The sequence below is a fragment of the Tiliqua scincoides genome, chromosome 10 (genome assembly GCF_035046505.1).
Source record: "Tiliqua scincoides isolate rTilSci1 chromosome 10, rTilSci1.hap2, whole genome shotgun sequence".
NCBI classification, from domain to species: Eukaryota; Metazoa; Chordata; class Lepidosauria; order Squamata; family Scincidae; genus Tiliqua; species Tiliqua scincoides.
In genome coordinates, this window is record NC_089830.1 from 27,953,188 (window position 1) to 27,974,548 (window position 21,361).

A 21,361-nucleotide genomic window follows, 5' to 3' on the forward strand; every position below is an offset into this window, starting at 1 on the left:
CCCAAGTGCCCGGTGGCTGCCAAGGAGCATGGACGGGACGCCTATTCTCTGCCTAGTGGCCTGGAGGCAGTGGCATAGCTAGAGGGGGCGCTAAGTTTTGCAGGGAGCCTCCCCGCAGCGTGCAAGCGGCCCTTCCCCTTCGGAGCCATTCCGGGCGGGGGGGGGAGAGCAAAACGGAGGCGACTCCCCCGCCTGGAATGGCTCCGGCCGCTTGCACACGGCGGTGAGGCTCCCTGTAAAACTTAGCGCTTTGCCCCCCCCGCTACGCCACTGCCTGGAGGACACGGCTTCTCGCCCCCACGGGCACTCCAGCCTCAAGGAGGCTCCGCAGCCCGGCCCACTCCAGACCCGGGAGCTTGGAAGGCGCGCACCCCGGTCCGCTTTGCAGCCGCAAGGCGAGCGGCTGGCCGGCTTGGCAGGTGCCAGGTGCGGGCTGGGGGGGGGGCTTGGAAGAGGAGGGTCGCGGGCGGAGCGGCCCGAGATGATGGGGTCCCCGCCCGTCCGAGCGGCTGTGCCTGGAGGCTGCAACCGGCCAGGCAGTCACCAGTCTTGCCCGCACGCGGACTGCAGCTCCACCTCCGCCCTGGCAGCTCCCCAGTCACAGCTGCAAGCAAGGCCAGGGGGCCTCTGAGCACGTGCAGAGGGCCCGCGTGCCTAGCCACGCCGTGCGGCTTCCCTAGGCACCGAGGCGGGGAGGGGGCGGCTTCCTGCTCGGCAGTCAGCCCCTCCCCGGGCGGGGCCGACCCTCCTCCTGCCCGTCCGGGCCCGGCCAAGTCGGGCGCCCACGGGCTGGAGGGCCGGCCGGAGCCGCCCCCTTCCTGCCCGCAGAGCCCCGGCCCCGCGTCCCCAGCCGCGGTCGCCCAGATCGGCGGAGCTTCGGCCAGCCGAGCGGAGCGCAGCCCGGGACGTGCGGGGATCGGGGCCCGGTAAGTAGTCAGGCACAATCCTATCCACACTTTCCTGGGAGTAAGCCCCATCGACTATAATGGGACTTAGACGTGCATAGGATTGGGCTCTCGGTCTGTACCTGGTACGCCTGGCTGGGCAATGCAGAAGTTGCTGGGGGTGGGGGGAAGTTGGCATCCTTACCTCTGTGCAGCCCTGTGTGCAGCAGAACCCCCCCCCCCAAGAACCTCTGAAGAACCCCTCTGGATCAGGCCCAGGACCTGCCTGCATCTCACAGTCCCAGGAGGAGGGCCTGGCTGGGTCTGCCGCTGTCCCCGGAATTCTGTAGTATTTTCCCTGGGAGGCTCCTTCCTTGAGCCGGACCGGCCTGCAGGACAGGTCAGGGTGGGATCCCTGGCACAGAGTGAGCCCCTGCATTGGCCAGGCAGGAAGCAGGTCTCCTGGGCTCTGGCCAAGCATGGCACCTGGACACCGACCTGCCCAGGAACCCCTTCCCCAACCTGCAGGAGCAGGTGCTGCTGGGGGGGGGGCATGATGTGCAGGGCCATCTCCCGTTATGTCACAAGCTCCCTGGCAGTGTCTTCTTGAGCCTGGACCCCAAGGAAGCCTGGCCAGTGTCCTCAACCAGCAGGGGAAGCCATTTCCTGGCTTTCTGCAGCAGGGGCAAGCGGGGGCCCCTTGGGTGGCCTCTGACATCCTCAGCCATCCCTGCTGCCCCCTGACCCTGTCTTTCTCTGCAGGGAGAGCTACCAGCTACAGCTTCCCCACCGCACCCTGGGTGTTGTGACACCCAGATGGGTCAGTGGTCAGCTCAGGAAGAGGCTGATGCCCTTGGACTGTCAGTCCCAGATGAGCCTCCCAGCTTGGCTCTTACTGCTTTTGGTTTCTCTTTTCAACTTGCAGCCCCCGCCACAGGACCAGCCTGGTGCTGATCTCCCTTCCAGAGCAAGGGCTGTTTCTTTCCTGCAAGTCTCACTTCTTGAAAAGGAATGAAAAGTTTCAGGAGTTGTGCCTGCCCTGCCAGCTGCACTGCCTGCCTGTGTGGGGGCGGGCAGGGTGGGGGTAAACACTCTGGAGACACTCCTGGGCACACTGCAGCTTACATGCTCCAGAGCCCAGCGCCAGCAGTATCTGCAGAGGTTCTGAAGCGTGACTCCCTCACGATGGGGGCCAGGGTCTGTTCTCCATCCTGAGAGGGACCAGGCCTGCCTCTGTGTTCAGAAAGGGGGTCTGGACTCTTTCCCCCTCCCCAGCCTGGCCTGTCCTTTGGAAGAGAACCAGCCATTATTTCCCTGCTCTTCCTCTTCAGCAGCACAGCCCAGCAGTTCCAGGAGGAGCCAGGATGGTCTTGCTGCTGTGACAGCTTCCTGGCTTTGCCCCTCCCAGATCTCAGGCCAGATCTGGGTCCCAGCAGCAGCCTGGCCAGAGGTGGCCAGCGGTTAGAGGGGTTGGTCGATGGGCAGCTGCTCCCAATTAAGTGTCCCAAAAGGAGATCCGCCCTTCCCTGCCTGAGCTGGCTGCTCAGAGCTTCTGGAGCCAGAGGAGAAGCTGCGGCCAGCCTCCTCCTCCTGACTGGCTTCCCACCACAGGCAGCAGCTGGCACTCTGGCCAGGGAGGGGGCTTGGAAGAAGCAGCTGGTTTCTGTTAAGGATGCTCAGGAAGGCTTGTCTGGACCCTCCGTGCCCCTGCAGTGCTGCTGGCTTATTCCCCGACTGCTCGATGTTGATCATGAAGAACCCCGGAAGGTTCTCTTGCAAGCCCCATGCCACAGTTCAGCCCAACAATGTGCAGTACTGAGTGGGGCTGCCTTGGACTGGCCCAAGAGCTCCTGGAGCTTCCCTTCCCCTCCATCTGCCAAGCCAGGGAGTGGGAGAAGGAGGAAGAGCAGTCAAGGCAAGTGGGTGGATGCAGGGGGGTGCCCCTGCCAGTCTGCTGCCTGAGCTGGCCCCATGGATGGACCTGTCCTCCTTCAGGGCAGATCAGTCCTGCAGTGGAAAAGGTGTCCTCTTCTGACTAAGCTTGGGATCAAAGCTGTGCTCAGTCCCACCCACTGACCCAACATGCTGTTCTTTGGGGACAATCTGGGCTTGGCAATAAAGCCATACAAACCTCTGCTTGTTAAACAGGGAAGGGGCTTTCTTCGAGCAGAAGAAGAGCTCAGTGAAAGAGCCGCCCCTGCACTGCATGCATGCACAAGGTCCCAAGAGCAGTCCTCAGCTGCATCTCCAGCCAGGGCAGGCAGGGACTGCCAGTTTGGGCTGACAGCTCCTAGCTAGCCCCAGTGTCAGATTTGGTCAACAAGTGTCCTCTGCTACAGTATTTTCTTCCTCCCAGATGTCAGGATAGCTGTCAGCCTGGCCAGTGAGGGGGCACCTGCTCTCCCCCAGGAAGGATGTGCTCTGACTGGGCTGGCGACAGGGAGGCGTCCAGGCCAGAGAGTGAAGCATGCATCCGGGCCAGAATTAGAAACAGGATGCTGGGCAGCGGCTGGGCTGGGCTGGGCTTGGCCGCTCAGAGGCACTAGGAGAGCTCTGAACCATCTTGACCCACAAAGGCCTTCCCCACGAGGGAGCATTATGCCTGGCTGCAGGGTGGTAGGGATCCCATGTACTGGGAGGGGGGGGGGTACCCCAGCTGCTCAGGTGATCACTCCCTCATCTGCTGGCAGAATCGGGACCGTTCTGGCCTACCTGTTGGATCCTGAGGATGAATCTTCCATGCAGTTGACCTTCCTTGCAGTCTTTCTGAGGTCCCTCACGTGCAGCCACCAGGTCCTTGAATGTAGGAGACAAGCCTGCTCATGGGCTTCTTTCAAGCTTCAAGAAACAGTGCCACTGAGCATGTGCAGTGTGCCTTCCCCACCACTGGGCAATTGCATGTGGCCTTATGTTCTTATGTTCTTGCTTCTCTTTCTTTGTTGTTAACTGCTAGGGCGCCAGCAGTGTGCCGGACCCTCTGCAGAGCATAGGAGGGTGGGTCTTTGCCCCAGTGAGCTTACAATCTGTAATTTGCCAAAGGGGAAACCACAGAGGAAAGGGAGGGATGCTCCTGCACTCCATTGCATGTCCCCCTCAGGCGCTCCGGGTGTAACAGTCTCCTTTTCCGTCCCTGTGTTTTGTTGTTCCTGAAGCCTGTTGAGTAACAGTGGAAGGAAATGCACTTCTGTTCCAGGGATGGGAGCAGGCCAGGGTGGGTGGGGGTCATTTCCTTCCCTTTCCAGGGGCCTGCTGGAGAGGGGGATCTGGGGCAGGGGTGTCCCAGCCTCAAGGAGTAGGAGGGGGTGACTGGCCACAGGGGCTGCAGAGGGAGGGGCTAGTGCTCAGCTCCGGGTCTTTCTGTGCGGCTGGGAGCAGCTTCCTGCCAATCCTGAGCTGAGACTTCTGGCAGCTGAGCTCAGACTGGCCCCCTCCCAGCTGAGCACAAGCTTGGATCTCGCCTGCTGCTCACTTTTCTCTGTGTGCCCACCTGAATCCAGGGTGTTGACAAGCCTCCCCAGTGGCCTCCCCTTATTTCAAATGTTCCCCTTCCATGCTGGAACTTCAGGGGGCCTTCCAGGAGGCCCCCAACTTGGGGCCTGACTAGACCCGGAGCAGTTGACCTGCGACAAGGTGGCTGTGCCTAGGGCAGTCCTGGGAGTGCTGAGGACCCCAAGTGCAGCAGCAGGGGAGGCTGGTTCTGGAGCCACACTCACTGCTGGGGAAATGTGTGAACTTCTGGGGGGCCTGCTCTGCTTTGCACCCGAGGAGTCCTCCTCGGGAGTTTTGTGTCCACAGAAGGGCCGGCAGGCAGAGAGAACCTGCACGTCCTTCCAGAATGCAGGGTCCCCATCTTGAGCCACTAGAGTCCAGAACTGCATTCCTGTTGAAGCTGCAGTCCTGGGCATGTTTACTTGGGAGTAAGCCACAGTAACTTCAGCCTGGCTTGCTTACCTGTCCACCCTCATGATGGGACTACTCGGCAAGGGATATATAGGGTGAGGAAGAGCTGCAACTCTCAGGGTTTCCCTCTCCCCCCCCCCCACTGACTTGTTCTGTGCAGCTTGGATTCCTGCAGTTGGCCTCCTGCCTGGTCCTGACCTTCGGGGGCACTGCCGGAATTCCCCAGTGTCTGCACTAAGGCTTACTGGCAGAGCCCTTCTGCGGCGAGTCTGACCCTCCTCCATGCAAAAGTGCAACCGGCGCAACTCCCAAGCATTGGAAGAAGGGATGTTCCCTCAAGCATCTTCACCCAGTATTCTTTACCCAGTGTGCAATTAGTTATTGGGTAATCTTTACCTGAGCATTCTTTTCCTTGCACGGAATTAGTCTGTGGAACTCCTTGCCACAGGATGTGGTGATGGCATCTGGCCTAGATGCCTTTTAAAGGGGACTGGACAAATTTCTGGAAGAAAAGTCCATCACGGGTTACAAGCCATGAAGGAGGCTACCTCAGAATGCCAGATGCAAGGAGGGCATCAGGACGCAGGTCTCGTCTTGTGTGCTCCCAGAGGCATCTGGTGGGCCACTGTGAGGTACAGGAATCTGGACTGGATGGGCCTACGGCCTGATCCAGCAGAGCTCTTCTTAGGTTGAACTCTGCCCAGCTTCCCAGTGGCTTCGCAGAAGAGCCGGTCCAAGGGATGCCTCCCTCCTTGCCCTTGTTGCTCCCCCTTTTCTGCTGAGCCTACAGAATGCCTGGCATTTGCCCACATTGTCCCTGCAGGAGGCTGTGAAGCTGGAGCCTTGAGCGGGGAGGGGTGAAGGCCAGAACAAGGCCCTGATTGTCCTGCCTGCAGAGTGGGCGCCGTTCTCTCCACTGTCCTGCACGCTCGGCATTTGGAGGGGGAGGGGGCAGCTCCGAGAGGCCTCCCTGCAGCCACCTGCACCCCAAGGAGGCCCTCCCTTCTTCCCAGCCAGCCTCAGCCCTGTCCTGCAGCTGCTCACCTGCCCACAGAGAACCCCCTTGGATCAGGCCAAAGGCCCATCCAGTCCAGCTCCCTGAATCTCACAGTGGTCCACCAGATGCCTCAGGGACCACGCAAGACCAGAAGAGACCTACGTCCTGGTGCCCTCCCTGGCATCTGCCATTCTGTGGTTGCCTCCTTCTAAAACCAGAAGGTGGCACATACCCATCATGGCTTGTAACCCGTGATGGACTTTTCCCCCAGAAATTTGTCCAGTCCCCTTTTAGAGGCATCCAGACCGGATGTCATCACCACATCCTGTGGCAAGGAGTTCCGCAGACTAATCACACGCTGCCCCCTTTCGCCAACCCTGAGGCCAGGAGAAACGAGCGACTGGGCTGGCCCCTCCCCCTCCCATCCCGGCTGTGTCCTGCCTCATAACTGGGAACAGTGGCTGAACTGGTGGGGGAGCAAAGCACAGTTTTGCAGGGAGCCTCCCCGGGGCGTGCAAACTGCCCCCCTTCGGTGGTGCAAAACGGAGGCGTACGCCCGGAACGGCTACCGGGAGGGGGCGCTTGGCTCCCCCGCGGGGAGGCTCCCTGCAAAACGTAGTGCTTTGCTCCCCCCCGGCTACGCCACTGCGCCGCGGCACCGAGGGAAGCCTGGCGGGGGGGGGGCCGCTGCTGGCCGGCGCGCTGTGCGGAGGAGCGGTGCGCCCCGTCCCGGAATGCCAGCAATGCCCGCGCGGGGCTTGCCCGACGTGGCGCCCCTTTGTCTCCTGCGGCGCTGACCTTTCGCGGCCGGCGCGCGTGGGTCCCGCGTGGGAGCAGAATGCCGCGGCCCGGGCTCCGCCAGGGGACGCCGCGACGGGGACGGGCCGCAGGAGGCTCGCCTGCAGCGAAGGCAGTGCTCCTGGGGCAGGCGCCTGGCCGGGACCCAGCCGCGCGGGGCCCCACTCTGCCGTGGGGCGGACGCTCCAGGTGGGGCGCGGCTTCGGGGGGGGGAGGGCTTCCTGCCGTGAGACTTGCGAGGCCAGCGGCAGCAGAGGACCCCAACCAGTGGCGTAGCTAGAGGGGAGGCAAGGCAGTCAGTTTTGCCGTGCAGGGGGCCCCTCCCCTAAGGAGCCAGGCGTCCGCCCCATGACTCCGAAGGGGCAGAGGGGTCCCTTGCACACTGTGGGGAGGCTCCCTGCAAAACTCCTCTAGCTACGCCACTGAGCCCGAGCCCTCCCCTGTTCCTGAAGGGCAGCCCCCCAGGGTGGGCGGGAGGAGGGAAGCAGGGACCTGCACCCACCCGGGTAGGAGCCTGCAGGTGCTCCCGCCGGCCCTTAACTGAGCGGTTTCTTTCCGCAGCTGCCGAGGGCCGGCCTCCGGAAAGCCATGTGTTCAGGACCAGGCACCAGGCGCCTGTAAGTAGTCTCTGCCCCGCTGCTGTTTCAGGCCCCAGTGCCAGGCAGTGCTCCCCCCGCCCCTTGGGGCCGCTGCCACAAAGTCAGGTCCAGGCTGGGTCTGCTCTGGCTGGCCCCTCCGCCACCCAAGGAACTCTGGGAGCAGCCGGGGGTTCTCAAAGCAGGTTCCCAGGCACACCGTGACAGTGCTGGGTCTGATCGCCTGCTCAGGTTGTTAGTCCCGTGAAGGCGGGTCTTGAACCCAGGCTCAGGCTTTGCTGTCTGCCTGGACTTGGCCGACTGCAGGTCGGATTCCTCCTGCTCCGCCCTGGCGTCACCCGCCAGCCTGTAGGTGGCTGGGTGCAGGACGGGGTACCCAGGCCTGTTCTCTTTGGAGGCTGCATCCTGCTGGGGGGCCTGTGGCTTGCAGGGCAATTGCCCACCTTTTGTTCCTGACCTCCAGCGAGCTGAGCTGAAAGGGAATGCGCAGGCGGTCCGGCTCCAGACCCTCTCAGGAACCCACCCACCTGTGTCCCCAGGAGAAGCTGGCGACGCGGACAGAGTGGTGAGTCTGGAGGAGGAGAGGTGGGCCCAGAAGATCTGGGGTGGGGCGAGGGGCTGGAGAGGGATGCATGAAAAAGACCGGGAGCTTGAATACATTTGGGGGGAGAGGGGGCATGACAGCAGGGCCCGTTTCCTCTCTGGGTTACCCTTGTAGGGTCTCCCATGTGGGAGCGGGGGTGGGGGTGACACTGCACATCTGAGCAGAGGTAGGCCGTGGTCCAAAACGTGCTCATGGGGGAGGAGAAGGGGGGGGTCTCTGCCTCAGAAGCAGAGTCACTGAGGGAAGCCGCTGCTTCTGGGGTCTGTGGGATGAAACTGGGCTTGACTCAGCCTGCCCGCCAAGGGGCCTTGGGGACTTGGCTCCAGGAAGGCAGGCAGGGTCTTCTGGCCAGGGGGGGTCTCCTTTCTAGCCCCCTCGCAGCACAACCGTCTCCACAGCTGGGGAGGAGTGTGGTGGCCGGCAGAGCGGTGTCGGTGCCTGGAGAGCTGTGACCGGCCAGTGTCCCCTTCCAGGCCCAGAAAGAGAAGCTCCATGCAGAGTTGAAGCGGGTCCTCCAGAAGAAGGGGGAGAGTCGGCGCAGTGTGGAGGAGGAGGAGGCGGGAGCGCCCCAGGCCTCCCAGGAGATGGAGGCTCAACTCCGAGCCATGGAGGTGAGAGCCCAGGCCCAGGCGCCAGCTGGGGCGCTTGCTCAGCAGGGCCGACCTGTGGGGTGCGAATCTGGGTGTGCTTGAAGAGCTGCTCTGCTCCTGGCTGGGGCAGTTTGGATCAGTGCCCCCCCCCGATTCTTCTCTGCCGTTCTCTTTATGGTCTTGTCAAGGCTGTCCACAGGCGCAGCTCAGGACTCCGTATAACTTTTCTTCCCCCTCCACAGAAGACCATTGAGACATCCGAAGTGTTGGAGATCGTGGTGGAGACCAAAGCCCAGGCTGGTGTCAGTGGGATGAGTGTGGCCGGTGGGGGCCGGGGAGGGCTCTTTGTCGCAGATGTGCTGAAGGACTCCCCAGCAGCCAAAGCCCTGCGTCTCCAAGAAGGTGAGGAGGAGAGGCGAAGCAAAGGGGCCCTTCAGGAGGACAGACTTTCCTCCTCTGCTCTGGAGCTTGAAGGAGGGCCCTGCCCTGGAGCCCCCTTTTGACCCTCTTTGTTTGGCTTTGGAGAGCTTCTAAAGGGATGTGTCCAGAGGTCAACAGCAGAGCTTCTGCAGGCAAAGCTGGAGGTCCCCAGCACAACCCTAAAACAAGATCTGGGATTGTTGCCTGACTGGGGGAAAGTCTTTGCCTGTGGCCTTGGAGATCTCCTGGCACTCAGAGCAGGCCATGCTGTGTGGTGGCACCCCAGGTTCATGCCAATGGGTCCTTCCTGTTATTTTCCTCAAGCTGCCATCCTATGATGGCCACCAAGCCCTCCCCCCCCCCCGGTCCTCTTGCTGACGCTACCCATTCACTTCCCTCAGGGGACCAGCTCCTGAGTGCCAGAGTTTTCTTTGATGACATCAAGTATGAAGACGCCCTGCAGATCCTCAAGTGTGTTGAGCCCTACAAGGTCTCCTTCTGGCTCAAGAGGACAGTACCCGGTGTGGACATTGCCCGCAAGCCTGGCACATCCACCTTTGAGATGAAAGGCCCCAAAGCCAAGCTGGCCAAGTTGGTAGGTTGCTCTAGAATGGCCCATGAATCTCTGCCCACCCCACCCCAGATTGGCCAACCCCTTTACTGGGAGCAGAGAGGGAGCAGGCTCCAGGGGACGCAGAGGTTGTGATGTGCAAAGGCACCCTTGAACCCAGTGGCAAGGAGCCTTCATGTGCAGGCGCAGTCTACCCCTGAATACCAGATGCTGAGAACAAGCAAGCAGCGGGAGGCCGCTGCTCTCATGTGCCACTTGAAAGGTTCCTGGCCAGCCACACTTGCTTACAGAATGTTGGTGGACCTGCCTGGTCTGACCTCGCACATCAGTTGCAGCCTTAACAGAAATGCCACAGCGACACACCATCCCAAAGACTCGGAGTGATGGAGCCGGGCATCCAGCTCGCTCCCTCTTGCAGCAGCCCAGTGCAGCACCGGTGGAGAATGCGTTTGAATGTGCTTGTGGCTTGTGGAATGTGCTTGTGGCTAGACCCTGCTTCTCTCTGGGTCTGGTGGGCCCAAAGCCAACATTCCTGGCTGGCCCAGTATGTGCAGATAGGCCGGGGCTTCCACACTGGCCCCAACGTCAGCCAGGATGTTCCCCTGTCAGACTGCCTGAGGAGGGTGGAGTCTGTCCAGCTTCACAAGGTCCTGCTCTGCCTGATGAAGAGTCCTGTGAACTACCGAGGCTTGTATGCTCCGAGCACAGCCTGGTAGGGCCCCCTGGAGCATCACCGCACTCACCATGGGTCTGCCCCATGCTGTCTTCTATAGAGGCCTCCCTGGTGTCAGCAGAGGCAGCTCCTGGTTGGCAAGGAGAGCCTCACCCAGCCTTCTCTTCCTTCCTTCTGCAGAACATCCGGAGCCTGACCCCATTGCAGAAGAAGAAGAGGACGAAGAGGAAAGTTGTGAAGGGCCCGCGAGAGGTGCAGGTAGCAGACAGTGGGGAGCTGGAGCTGGCACCTCTGGACGTGGAGTTCTCCCTGCCCAAGTTCTCCCGTCTGCGCAAGGCCAAGAGCACTGGGGAGGTGGCAGTGGCAGAGCCCAGCCCAGACCTCTCTCCCCGCCCCTCTTCCCTGGAGACCAAGCGCCGCAGACTGAAGTTCCCTCGGCTGAAGGTCAAGGATGTGGCGGCGGCAGCAGCAGCAAGAGCCGAGGGCAGGCTGGAAGTGGGCCTGCCAAGAGCTGCCATGGGGGCGAAGCCAGCAGGCCGAGGGGAGAGTGAGGGGAAGCCATCCCGGTTCATGGTCCCCTTCCCTAAGAAGAGTAAGAAGCCCAGGGAGGAGGCAGGAGTTGGCTTCCAGGCCCCGCAGGTGGAAGTGGACCTCCCGCTGGCCAGAGCCAGGCCTGGCAGGGAGCCTCCCAAAGGGGAGGGCCTCCAGGTCCAAGCGCCCCTGTCTAGCCTGCCCAAAGTGGAGGTCGTGTTGCCCACAGTCGGTGCTGGGGAACTGGAGGGCCCAGCGAGCGCCCCCCAAGCTGGGCTGAGGCTCCCTTCGGCTGCAGTGGCAGCCCCCAAGGTGGATGTTGACCTGAGCCTCCCCAAATGGGAGGGGGCTGCCCCTGAAGTGTCCCTCAAAGGGGAGGGCTTCAGGATCCAGATCCCCAAGTTTGGGGTCTCTGCCGGAGAGGTGGAGGGGAAGCTGCCGGCCGTGGAAGTCGCCCTGGGAAAAGGCCGAGGAGCGGCTGATGGGGTGGAAGAGCCATCGAGGCTGGGAGTGGCCCTGCCAGCACTGGAAGTGGAGGCCCCTTCAGTGGATGTGGAGCTCCCCCTGCCCAAAGGCAAGGCAGACTCAGAGCTTCCCAAGCCTAGAGTGGAGGCTCCGGAGGTCTCGGTGAAGGTGCCCACCATCAGCCTGCCGAAGCTGGGTGCCAAGTGCCAGGAAGAGCTAGAGAGCAAATTGCCCCAGGTGGAGCTCGGTGTGGGGAAGCCGGAGGGCCCCAAAGCCAAGGCCCCCACAGTTCCGAGCCTGGGGCTTGGGGTCTCCCTGCTGGAGAGCAAAGCGACAGTGGCCGCTGCTGGCAAAGCGGCACCCCCGACAGGCAGGAGGGTCCCAGCTCTGGACCTCTCTGTCCCCCGAGTGGCTGCCATGCAGATTCCCAAATCGGGGGTGGAGCTGGCAGCCCCGGAGCTGGGGGCAAAGGTGGAGGTGGCTGCCGAAGAGCCTGGATTCAAGTTGCATGTGCCTCAAGTGACGCTCCCCACGTTTGACCTTGCTGTCAAGACAGCGCCGCCCCCTCCCCCCACCCACGCCAAGGAGCCAAAGCCCGGAGGCGACGTCTGTGTGTCGGTCGACGTGCCCAAGCTAGACTTGTCCTTGCCAGCGGTCACAGTGCCAACTTTGCCGCTGCCCAAGTCCCACTTGCCTCGGCCAGAGCTGGGCATTGCCGTTGAGAGGCCCGCGGTGGAGGTGGCCGTCCCCTCGCCTCGGCTGAGCTTCCCCTCGGCAGCTGTGCCCACCCTCGACGTGGATGTGCCCAGAGTTGGGGTTGAGCTGGGGCTGCCCAAGACCGGAGGCAGGTTTGAGGTTGAGAAGAAGATGCCCAGTCTTGAGACCCTGGGCAAGGAGCTGGAGATCAGCGTTCCTCCCTGTGGAGTGGGCCGGCCTGAACTGGAGCCGAGTGGGGGGGTCATTGAGGGGCTGGGTGTCAGCGAGGTGGTAGCCAAGATCCCCAAGGTGGCGCTTGCTCTTGGGAAGGAGCAGCCGGGCACCGAAGGGGTGGAGGGCAGGCAGTTGCCAAAGGTCGGCCTAGAAATGGAGACGCCCACCGTAGGTGCCAAACTGAAGCTGCCTTCTGTGGAGATCCCTGCTGTGAAGCACCCAGACGTGACCATTGGGGGCGACAAACCTCTGGAGGCTGAGGCAAAACTGAAGCCACCCAAGTTTGCCCTCCCCAAGTTCAGCATTTCTGGCCCCAAGGGCAGGAAAGGGAGTCCGGAGGCTGAGGCCCCAGAAACAGCTGACAGAGCTGCCAAGCTGAAGATGCCCAGGTTCGGGATCTCTTTCCCCAAGGCCCGGCGGGGGGTGGAGGCAGAGGGCCCTGGCGGGAGGGCTGCAGTGGACCCAGCTCTTTCTGAAGGGGGTCTGAAGTTCCCCTCTGTGGAGCTGCCCGGGGTCAGTATTGGGGTGCCCGAAGGGAGGGCTGAGTTGTCCACTGAGGAGGGCTTGGGCATAGACCTGCCAGAGATCGACATGAAAGTGCCAAAGGTTTCATTACCCAAATTTGGGGGCAAAGGAAGGGAGGGTGACCAGGAGCTCCAGGCAGGGGAGGCCCATCTGAGAGGGAGCAAGGAGGGCCTGGCAGTGGAACTGGGGGTCACAGCCCCCAAAAAGGAGGCCATGGCCAAAGTGCCCAAGTTCAAGATGCCCTCCTTCGGCATCGCGCGCAGGGATGCGGGGGAAGTGCCTGGCGTGGAAGTGAGTGCCAAGAGCAAGAAGCCCCAAGGCCCCCTGGGGAAGCTGATGCCCCCTAAGGCAGAGGCAGGGAAAGAGAAGGGCGGGCTGCACATCCAAACTCCAGAACTCTCAGGCAGAGTCCCCCAGGTGGAGCTCCCCAAGTTCAGCAGCAGCAGCAGACGAGCAGAAGCAGGGCTGGCGGTGGGGGGCACAGAGGGCCCTGGTCTCCAGGTGAACGTACCGCTGCTGGATCTTGCTATGCCTGGGGCCAGAGCAGAGGGGGAGCTGGCTTTGGAGAGGCCAGGGGTGGGCGTGTCAGAGGCTGGCATCAGGGGCTATGAGGGAGAGCTGAGGATGCCACGGGTGCCAGCCCTGGGGGTTTCTGCCCCTCAAGTGGAGCTGGACATCAGCCTTCCCGTAATTGGGCCAGAGATCACTGTGCCACAGGGAGCCATTGGAGCAGATGCCAAGATCAGGCTGCCCAAGGTGGAGCTGCCCATGTTTGGAAAGGGCGAGGAGGAGGGATTGGAGGCTGAGGTGCAGCTGCTTGGGGGACGCCAGCTAAGCCTTGGGAGGGAGGGAACGAAGGAGGCTGAGGGGGGTGCTGAAGGCTCTCTGCTTGGGGCCAAGATCAGGGTGCCCAAGGTGGACCTCTCCTTGCCCAAGACCAGGCTTTCAGATGTGGAGCTGCCCTTGACCCAGGGAGAGGCCGTGGTGGAAGGGCCAGAGGGCAAGTTCAAAATGCCCTCGGTAGGGCTGCCCAAGTTCTCTGCCCCCAGAGTAAAGGGCCCTGAGCTGGAACTTGATGTGAGCAAGGGCAAGGTGAGCAGTCCTGCCATCAGGCTGCCCAAACTTGGGGGCTCCAGCTCGGATGGGGAAGGGGAGGCTGAGAGGGACCTCCCCCGGCTCCCACAGCTGGAACTGAAGGCCCCCAAACTCAGGGGGAGCCCTGAGGGGCTGGGCACTGAGGCTGGAGTAAGGGAGGCCAAGAGCAAGGGGCCCTCAGGACTAGTTGGCTTTGGCAAGGCAGAAGCGGAAGCCACCACAGGGGCTGAGGATAGCAAGTTCAAGCTGAAGATCCCCTCCTTGAGTCTCTCCAAAGCTGGCCCAGAGTCAGGCATGGACACCCAGCCCCTCTGCCCCTCCACTGAGGGGCCAGACTTTGCCTTTAAGATGCCCCAGCTGGCCTTGCCAGATGTGGGGTTCTCCGTGGAGCAAGCTGGGAAGAAGGATGCCAAGGGGGGTGCAGGGGCCTTGGCAGGCATGGCAAACCTGGAGGTAGACCTGAGTGGGATTGAGTCTGTGTTGAAGGTGCCCAAAATCAATGTGCCAACGCTTGGGGGATTGGGCCCCAAGGGAGACACAGGCACCACCGCTCCCTCCCCAGGCCGCAGGGGCTCAGGTGGGGCAGAGCTGGAGGGGCCAAGAGGGGCCTTCAGGGTGCCTGGTGTGGAGCTGTCTGCTCCGAGCCTGACAGTGCAGGCGGAGTATGATGTAGAGGGGGCCCAGCTGCAACATGGCAGCTCCTGTGAGTTAGAGGGGGCTGGCAAAAGGAGCCCAGGGGGCAAGGCAGGGGCCACAGATGAGGGGAGGAAGTACCGGGTGAAGCTCCCCAAGTTTGGGCTCGCCTTGCCTAGAGCAGGACTGGAGGCTGGTGAAGGAGCCCTTGGGCAGGAGGCAGAAGCCAAGGGCAAGAGACCTGTCTTTGTGCTGACCCGGTCCAAGGGGAGGGGGACAGAAGGTTCCTCTGGGCTCCTGGAGGAAGACGGGGATGGCAAAGGGGTGATGGCCAAGCTGAAGCTGAGGCCATCCTTTGGGCTCTCCCTGTCCAAACCCAAAATGGGGGCCGAGGTCAATGGAGAGCTGGAGGAGGGGGGCCCCTCTAGGCTGAAGGTGCCCAAGCTGGGTTTCTCCAAGGCAGAGGGGGATTCTCAACCCAATGGGGAGGGGGCAGAAGCGGCATCAGCACTACAGAATGGGGCCCAGGACACCAAGACCAAGCTGGGCAAGATCCGGCTGCCTCAGGTGGAACTATCTTCTCCTGCCATTGGGTCTGAGATGGACCCTGAACTGAACCTCAACCTGGTGAGGGCAGAGGAAGCCAAGGAGGAAGCCCCTAGCAGGACTGGCCCCTTTTCACCCCTGAAGGCCCCCAAGTTCAGGGCCCCCAAGATTTCCTTCTCAGGCCTCAAGAAGCGGAACGGAGAGGCGGCTCCTGCAGAAACTGGTGACACCGCGGCCCTGGGGGAGAAGGCCTCCAGGTTTAGATTCCCAAAGCTGATGCTGAGCCCCAAACCCCACCATGGAACCCTGGAAATCACCTCTGAAGGTGGGGAAGGCATGGGTGGAGACACGGAGGGGCTGAAGCTCAAGCTGCCCAGTGTGGGCTTCTCAGAGGAGCCAGGTTTGGAGAAGCAGGTCCTGGCAGTGGGGGGAGGCCCCATTCGGGCAGTAGGCACAGGTGAGGGGGAGGCGACAGCTACAGTGTGAGGTGGGGAGGGGCAAGGGTGACTCAGCGCTCTTTCACCTCCCGTATCATGTTGAGCACTAACCACAAGGGGGCAGGCTGTGGCACTGGGGGCACCACCCCATATGCTGCTCCTCCTCCTCTAACGGCTCCTCCCCAGAGACCTCTGCAGCTCCCCGGCAAGCAAGGGGTTCTTATTCTTGCGGATATACAATGTGAACCACTATCTGGCCCCCTTTGTCTGGTCCTGTCTTGAGGACCCCTGTCCTCCCTCTCTGCCCCACTGCCTGGGATGGACGGGGCCTCCAGCTGTCCATCAGGCATCTCACTCTCTGACTGTTGCTTTGGCTGAGAGTCTTGCAGAAACAAGACTCCTTGCCTGGCTTGCCTTGAAACGCTTGTTTGTCTGTTCTGACACCATTACTATTATTATGACGAATATTTATAGCTTGCTTTTCAACCAATTCATTCGCAAAGTGGTTTACATGGTAAGAAGAAGCTGACCCCCAATCTAAACAAGTCCTGAGGGAGGCACCAGTGAGAAACAGGTGAGAGCCCCCCCCCCCCCAAGGTGCCTCTCTGTCCAGGGATCAGGACAGCTTTGGCCACCAAAAATGAGCAGACAGATAGAGGGCTATGTGGAGGACAAGGCTGTCTGTCTCCTCCCCTGTCTCTTTCAAATGGGGGCAGAATGGTATTTTTGGGTGAAGGGGATCGAGGCAGAATGGGATCATTTTCATTGAGGGAGGAGAACTGCTGACTGAGTTGAGGGCTGGTTTCTGGCTGAGCAGTGGATGGCCAGGGGTGCCCGCAGAGGCCCAGTTCTCCTGGTTCACCATCACAACTGTGGTGGTGAGTTTGGCAAAGGACACTTGCAACCCTCGTAAAAGTGGGCCTTTGCATGACACTCCACACGCCCCCCCCGAACCCCCTTTCCATTGCTTCCTGGGCAGAGCAAGTGGAGTCTTGTCCTGTCCAAGATGCCTTGCAGATCTCCTGCCTGCTTTGCTCTTTGTGGGTACAAAGGTGCTTCTTTCTCTTCCTACTGCTGACGGTATAACCAGGTGACCAAGGTCCACCTCCTCTTCCATATTTTCCCTCCTCTCCTTACTTGCAGAGTGATGGTTTAATCAGTAGCCCTAATTCTTCTTGAGCTGGATACAGCTGGTGGCCCTTTTTTCATGCAGAGGTTTAAAAAGGGGACCCCCCCTCCCTGTTTCAGTTTTCAATCGACACTCATCTACTCCAGTCGTACAACTGAAAAGTATCTTTGCAAAATTCTGCAGAGGAAAGCCAGTGTCCTTGAGCTTGGCAGAGAGAAGTTCTCTGGGAGAGGCAGGCCGAAACAATTCCTTGCTGCTCTGAGATGTACAGAAACCTTTTATCCTAATGTTTAACACCCCAGGCCTGCTGTGAAGACCGGCTTCCTTTTTGGCCACTAAACTTTTCCAGTAACTGCCTCTTTGCCAGACTGTGTGTTTAATTACTTTTTAAAAAGGGTGTTACCCTGTTCTCCTGCTGCTTTTTTTCTATTCTGGTTTGGAATAAAAATTCATTCTGGACTAATGCTGCTGCCTCCTGTGTTGTTATTACCAGGGAGTCTAGAGACCAGGCCCATCTCTCTTCTGCAGTCCACACTCTTCTGCCTCTTTGTCTTGGTTCTGCAGACACTTTTCGGAAGAAAATGTTCATCAGGAAGTTCTAGAAAACTAACATTTGGCCTCTGCAGAACCCCAAGGCCTTCTTCTGAGCCTGGCTGTCCTTTTGGAGCGTGGCACCCACTTGCAGAAGGAGCCCTCAGGCTGCAACTTGACGGGTTAGTCTCTCCCATCTTCTTGGGCAACTCGGCAGAGCTTAAGGCATGTCAGGGACCTGACAAAACAGCTAAGGAGCTGATGCTGTGGTAGACTAGGCTGCAGTGTTGCAGCTGCTGCTGCCACCTGCCTAGACCACAGTCTTGAAGAACCAGCATTCTGGCCTTCCAGAATAAAAGCCAAAATGATCTGGTCCAGTTATAGACACCTTCTCAAACATTGTGCAAAAATTGTCATAATCGTGGCTAGTATAAAAGTTTAATTTTATTGCTTCACAACGACACTTAACTTGCTGGTTTTTGCACTCAGCAGAAATACCAAACCTAAATGATAATGATCTTTTTGGTTGTTCTAATTTAACGGATCAATGACTGCTTTACAAATCCTGACCAGGCATCTGGCTGGATCTTTTGTACCATCAATGGCCTGCTCTAGCCCCGCCTCCCCCACCTCTGCTGGAGGCACCACAGATTTCCCCAGGCAACCTTGGGCAAGTCCTCTGGTGCTTCTCAGCCAGAAGTTCTCAGCCCTTGTCATGATGCCTCGCTGTCCCCAGCCAAATCAAGACATTTCACCCCATGCTTCCCCACACACTTTAGCCTGTAGTGATCCCCCTGGCCTTCAGCTTCAGGGCTAGACAAGCCAAAGAACACAGGAGCACAGACGTGGCCTAGGCCTGCAGCCACCTGCAGATGCCCTCCAACCATTGCTCCAGTGATCCTCTGTTCAAATGGACCCAAGTCAGACTAGTCCTTTGGGTCAACTCATCCAGTCAAGATACATCTGAAAGGGCAGGGAGGGATAAAGAAGGAGGTCTCGCTGCCTATGGGATGTCCACCTGCCGTGGAGGAGCCAGGCCTGCGGAACTCCTTGCCACAGGATGTGATGGCAGCTGGCCTAGATGCCTTCCAAAGGCATCGACAGATTGATGGAGGAAAAGTCCATCACAGGTTACGAGCCGTGAGGGATACGTGCAACCTCCCGGTTTCAGAAGCAAGTTGTCTCTGAGATGCCAGGGCAGGGCAATAGGATGCAGGTATCTTATTTTGCATGCTCCCTAAGGCATCTGGTCAGCCACTATAAGATATGGGCAGCTGGACTAGATGGGTTTTTGGCATGATCCAGTGGGGTTCTTCTTACCTCTGGGCAAGAGGCCTTCATTCCCACCCATGGAAACCCATGCAGGCTCTCTAGGGCAAGGTACTCCTGTATCCCCTCTAAATTTGGCAGGTGGGGCCCTTTCTTGTCCTAAAGCAAAGAGTGATTGTCTGAGGGCATAAGGCCTTGCTGAGGGGAGGCTGGGGGAGCTTCAGCCCAGTTTTCCAGCAGCAGAAAGCACCCTCCATCCAGAAAAAAAGCTGTTGGCAGCTCCAAAGCCAAGGGAGCTCCTGCTTCCACAACAGAACCTTCAGAACACGGCTGCTTTGGAACGGAGCTGACTGTTGCATCACCTCCTGTTCCAGAGAAGGGCCGGGGTTCTCTCAACTCTGAGGCGGCTGAACCTCTCTTTGCAAGAAGTCACTTTGCACCCGTGTTTCTGCGCCTGGGCAAGCCCAGAATGATGGTCACAATCGAGTCGGAATCGGACTTCTATGACGTTTTTGAGATCCTGGGGAAGGGCACTTTTGGGGAAGTGGTGAAAAGCTGGAAACGGAGCAAAGGGGAGATGGTGGCTATAAAGATCCTGAAGAATGACTCGTACCGGAGCCGAATAATCAAGAACGAGCTGAAGCTGCTGCAGACCATGTCGGAGGTCGACTCGGAGGAGACTCACATTGTCCAGTTCCACGAGTTCTTCCATGATGACCTCAAGTTCTACCTGGTCTTTGAGCTCCTGGAACAAAATCTCTTTGACTTCCAGAAAGAGCACAACTTCTCCCCGCTGCCAGTCCGACACATCCGCACGGTGACGACACAGGTGCTGAGAGCCCTGGCCAAGCTGAAGGAGCTTTCCATCATCCACGCAGACCTGAAGCCAGAGAACATCATGCTGGTGGACCAGGTGAGGTACCCTTTCCGAGTAAAGGTGATTGACTTTGGCTCCGCCAGCATCTTCAACGAGGTGCGCTACGTCAAGGAACCCTACATCCAGTCCCGATTCTACCGGGCGCCGGAGATCCTGCTTGGCCTGCCCTTCTGCGAGAAGGTGGACGTGTGGTCCTTGGGTTGCGTGATGGCAGAGCTGCACCTTGGCTGGCCCCTGTACCCTGGAAACAATGAGTACGACCAGATCCGGTACATCTGTGAGACCCAGGGGATGCCGAGGCCCACCCTTCTCAATGCAGCCAGGAAGGCCCATCTCTTCTTCAAGCGGGGGCAACACCCAGAGATGGGGAACGCCTGGCAGCTTAAGTCCCCAGCCGAATATCTGGCAGACACCAAGGTGAAGTCTGTAGAGAGGAGGAAGTACGTGCTCAAGTCGCTGGACCAGATGGAGGCCGTGAACGTCCACAAGATGATCTACCCAGACACTGAGGCCTTGGCCGAGTACTTTGACCTCCGGAGCATGGTGGAGCTGATCAAGCGGATGCTGACCTGGGACTCCCACGAGCGCATCACGCCCAGCGCGGCTCTGAAGCACCCGTACGTCTCCACGCAGCCCCTCAAGCAGAACTACGCACTCACCCAGTACTACCAGCTCTGCCTGAGGAGCATCCATGAATCGCTGCCCGGCAGCAGCAAGATGCCAGAGGAGGAGGTGCAGCTGTACAGCGCCATGGAGGAGGAGGAGCGCTTCTTCGCCGTGCCGGAGGAGAATGCAGCGGCTCGTGGTATCCAAAGGACCACCAGCCAAATGGACGACCTCTGCATTGCCGAGGCAGGCCGGGAGGTGCCCCTGAAAGTGTGGGGAGAAGGCCCCAGTGCAGGGCTCTACGAGCCGCTCTCGGGCCCCACAGAGGCAACCTCTGGCCGGCGCAAATCCCTCCACCAGTCCCTCAGGATGCACCATGACCCAGCACAGCAAGAGCCCATCCCAGCCTACTACCGGAACCGGCACGGCAGCCCCAAGCACCGCAAGGCATCCCACCACGCCAAGTCTGACCCCACCTTTGAAAACTTGATCCTGCTGGGGCAATACTCACCAGAAGACACGGCCAGCTGGGAGAAAGGGAGCAACACGAGCACTGCGTCCTTGCCAGAGTCCAACGCGAGGGAGGACCCCAGCTTCTCCAAGGGCCTGGTGCTTTCCCCCACCACTCAGGTAAGGGGGACTGCCTCCTCTGGGGCACGTCCAGGTTAAAGAGAGCATGAGAACCTCAGTGGGTCCCCACTGGATCAGGCCGAAGGGGATCCATCTAGTCCAGCTGCCTGCATTTCTCAGTAGCCCAGCAGATGTCTCAGGGAGCCCACTAGACAACAAGATATCTGCATTCTCCTGCCAGTTCCGGGCACCAGCAAAGGCCAGTCCTGGACCTCTGGCGGCTCTCTGAAAGGACTGGAATGCAGAGCAGCCCAGGAGTGGGTCCCGGGCTCTTCCCCAGGGCTGCTTCACTGGTGCCCCTCCACGTGCTGCTGCCTCCCTCCATGTGCCATGGGGCTGCTGGGCCTGGGACACCAGGCAACGGCCGCCGGGAGGGTAACACTGTCTTTCTTTCCCCAGCAGAGAGCACAGCAGGAGGCCCCCCAGCTGCCCGGGCCCCCCACCTGGCTACCCAACGAGGAGTGGCTGGCAGAGCAAGGCCCCCTCAAGACAGTGCTGCACGCCTCCCGGAACCGCCACCAGCTGCAGCCCTACCTGCAACACATCGCCAGCCACCACTGACCCGTGGGCCCCTCGCCCAGGAAGAGGGCAGGCGCAGCGGAGAGGCTGCCCCCTCAGCTCGGGCCGCCAGCAGATTCCTTTGTAGCCACTACATTATATAGACTCTTCCTCGCTGCTTTGCTTAATAAAGGCACCTTGCTTGCTACTACTGAGCTGTGCAGAGCCCTGATGGCAGTGCGGAAGGCCCTGGGCCTGAAGGGGCGCAAAAGCCACCCGGGGGTCCCTCTCACACAGGGACCAAAGATGAGCCGCCCGCCCTGCCTGGGGGCCAGGCGCGCCACAAGTTGCCGGCCACTTGCCCCCCTCCAGCAGCGCAGGTGGCACTGCCCCCTCCACTGCCTCTGATATCTGCTCAATAAACTTTTTATCAATTGCAGAGTGCGCAGCAGCATGTTTGTCCAGGGACCCACCACGCACCCCGCTTTCCCCAGACCTGCGTGGCCCTCGTGACTGGCTGTCTGGGGGGTGGCAACTGCCCCAGGCCTCAGCCAAAGAGGGGTTTTCATCAACCCCATGCCAAGGGGCTCCTCTGCTGCTGCCAGAGCGTGAATGGTGGGGGGGGG

The 21,361-nt window shown here is 60.3% G+C and overlaps 2 protein-coding genes across 3 annotated transcripts; both read left to right on the forward strand.

Annotated features, from left to right (window-relative positions):
- Positions 1 to 873: 873 nt before the first annotated feature.
- Positions 874 to 16,788, forward strand: PRX (periaxin). Of its 2 annotated transcripts, none has more exons than XM_066638712.1 (7): positions 874 to 926; positions 7,141 to 7,196; positions 7,639 to 7,740; positions 8,253 to 8,390; positions 8,612 to 8,771; positions 9,191 to 9,384; positions 10,214 to 16,788. In XM_066638712.1, the coding sequence occupies exons 4-7, from the start codon at positions 8,364 to 8,366 to the stop codon at positions 15,242 to 15,244; spliced, it is 5,412 nt and encodes a 1,803-aa protein (XP_066494809.1). In that variant the 5' UTR covers positions 874 to 926; positions 7,141 to 7,196; positions 7,639 to 7,740; positions 8,253 to 8,363; the 3' UTR covers positions 15,245 to 16,788. The 2 variants fall into 2 exon arrangements, with proteins under 2 accessions (XP_066494809.1, XP_066494810.1); XM_066638713.1 differs by having other exon boundaries at positions 8,615 to 8,771.
- A 1,808-nt stretch (positions 16,789 to 18,596) lies between these two features.
- On the forward strand, positions 18,597 to 20,798 carry HIPK4 (homeodomain interacting protein kinase 4). The gene is made up of 2 exons (XM_066638998.1): positions 18,597 to 20,265; positions 20,644 to 20,798. Exons 1-2 carry the CDS (start codon positions 18,597 to 18,599, stop codon positions 20,796 to 20,798), a joined length of 1,824 nt encoding a protein of 607 aa, XP_066495095.1.
- Positions 20,799 to 21,361: the final 563 nt, after the last annotated feature.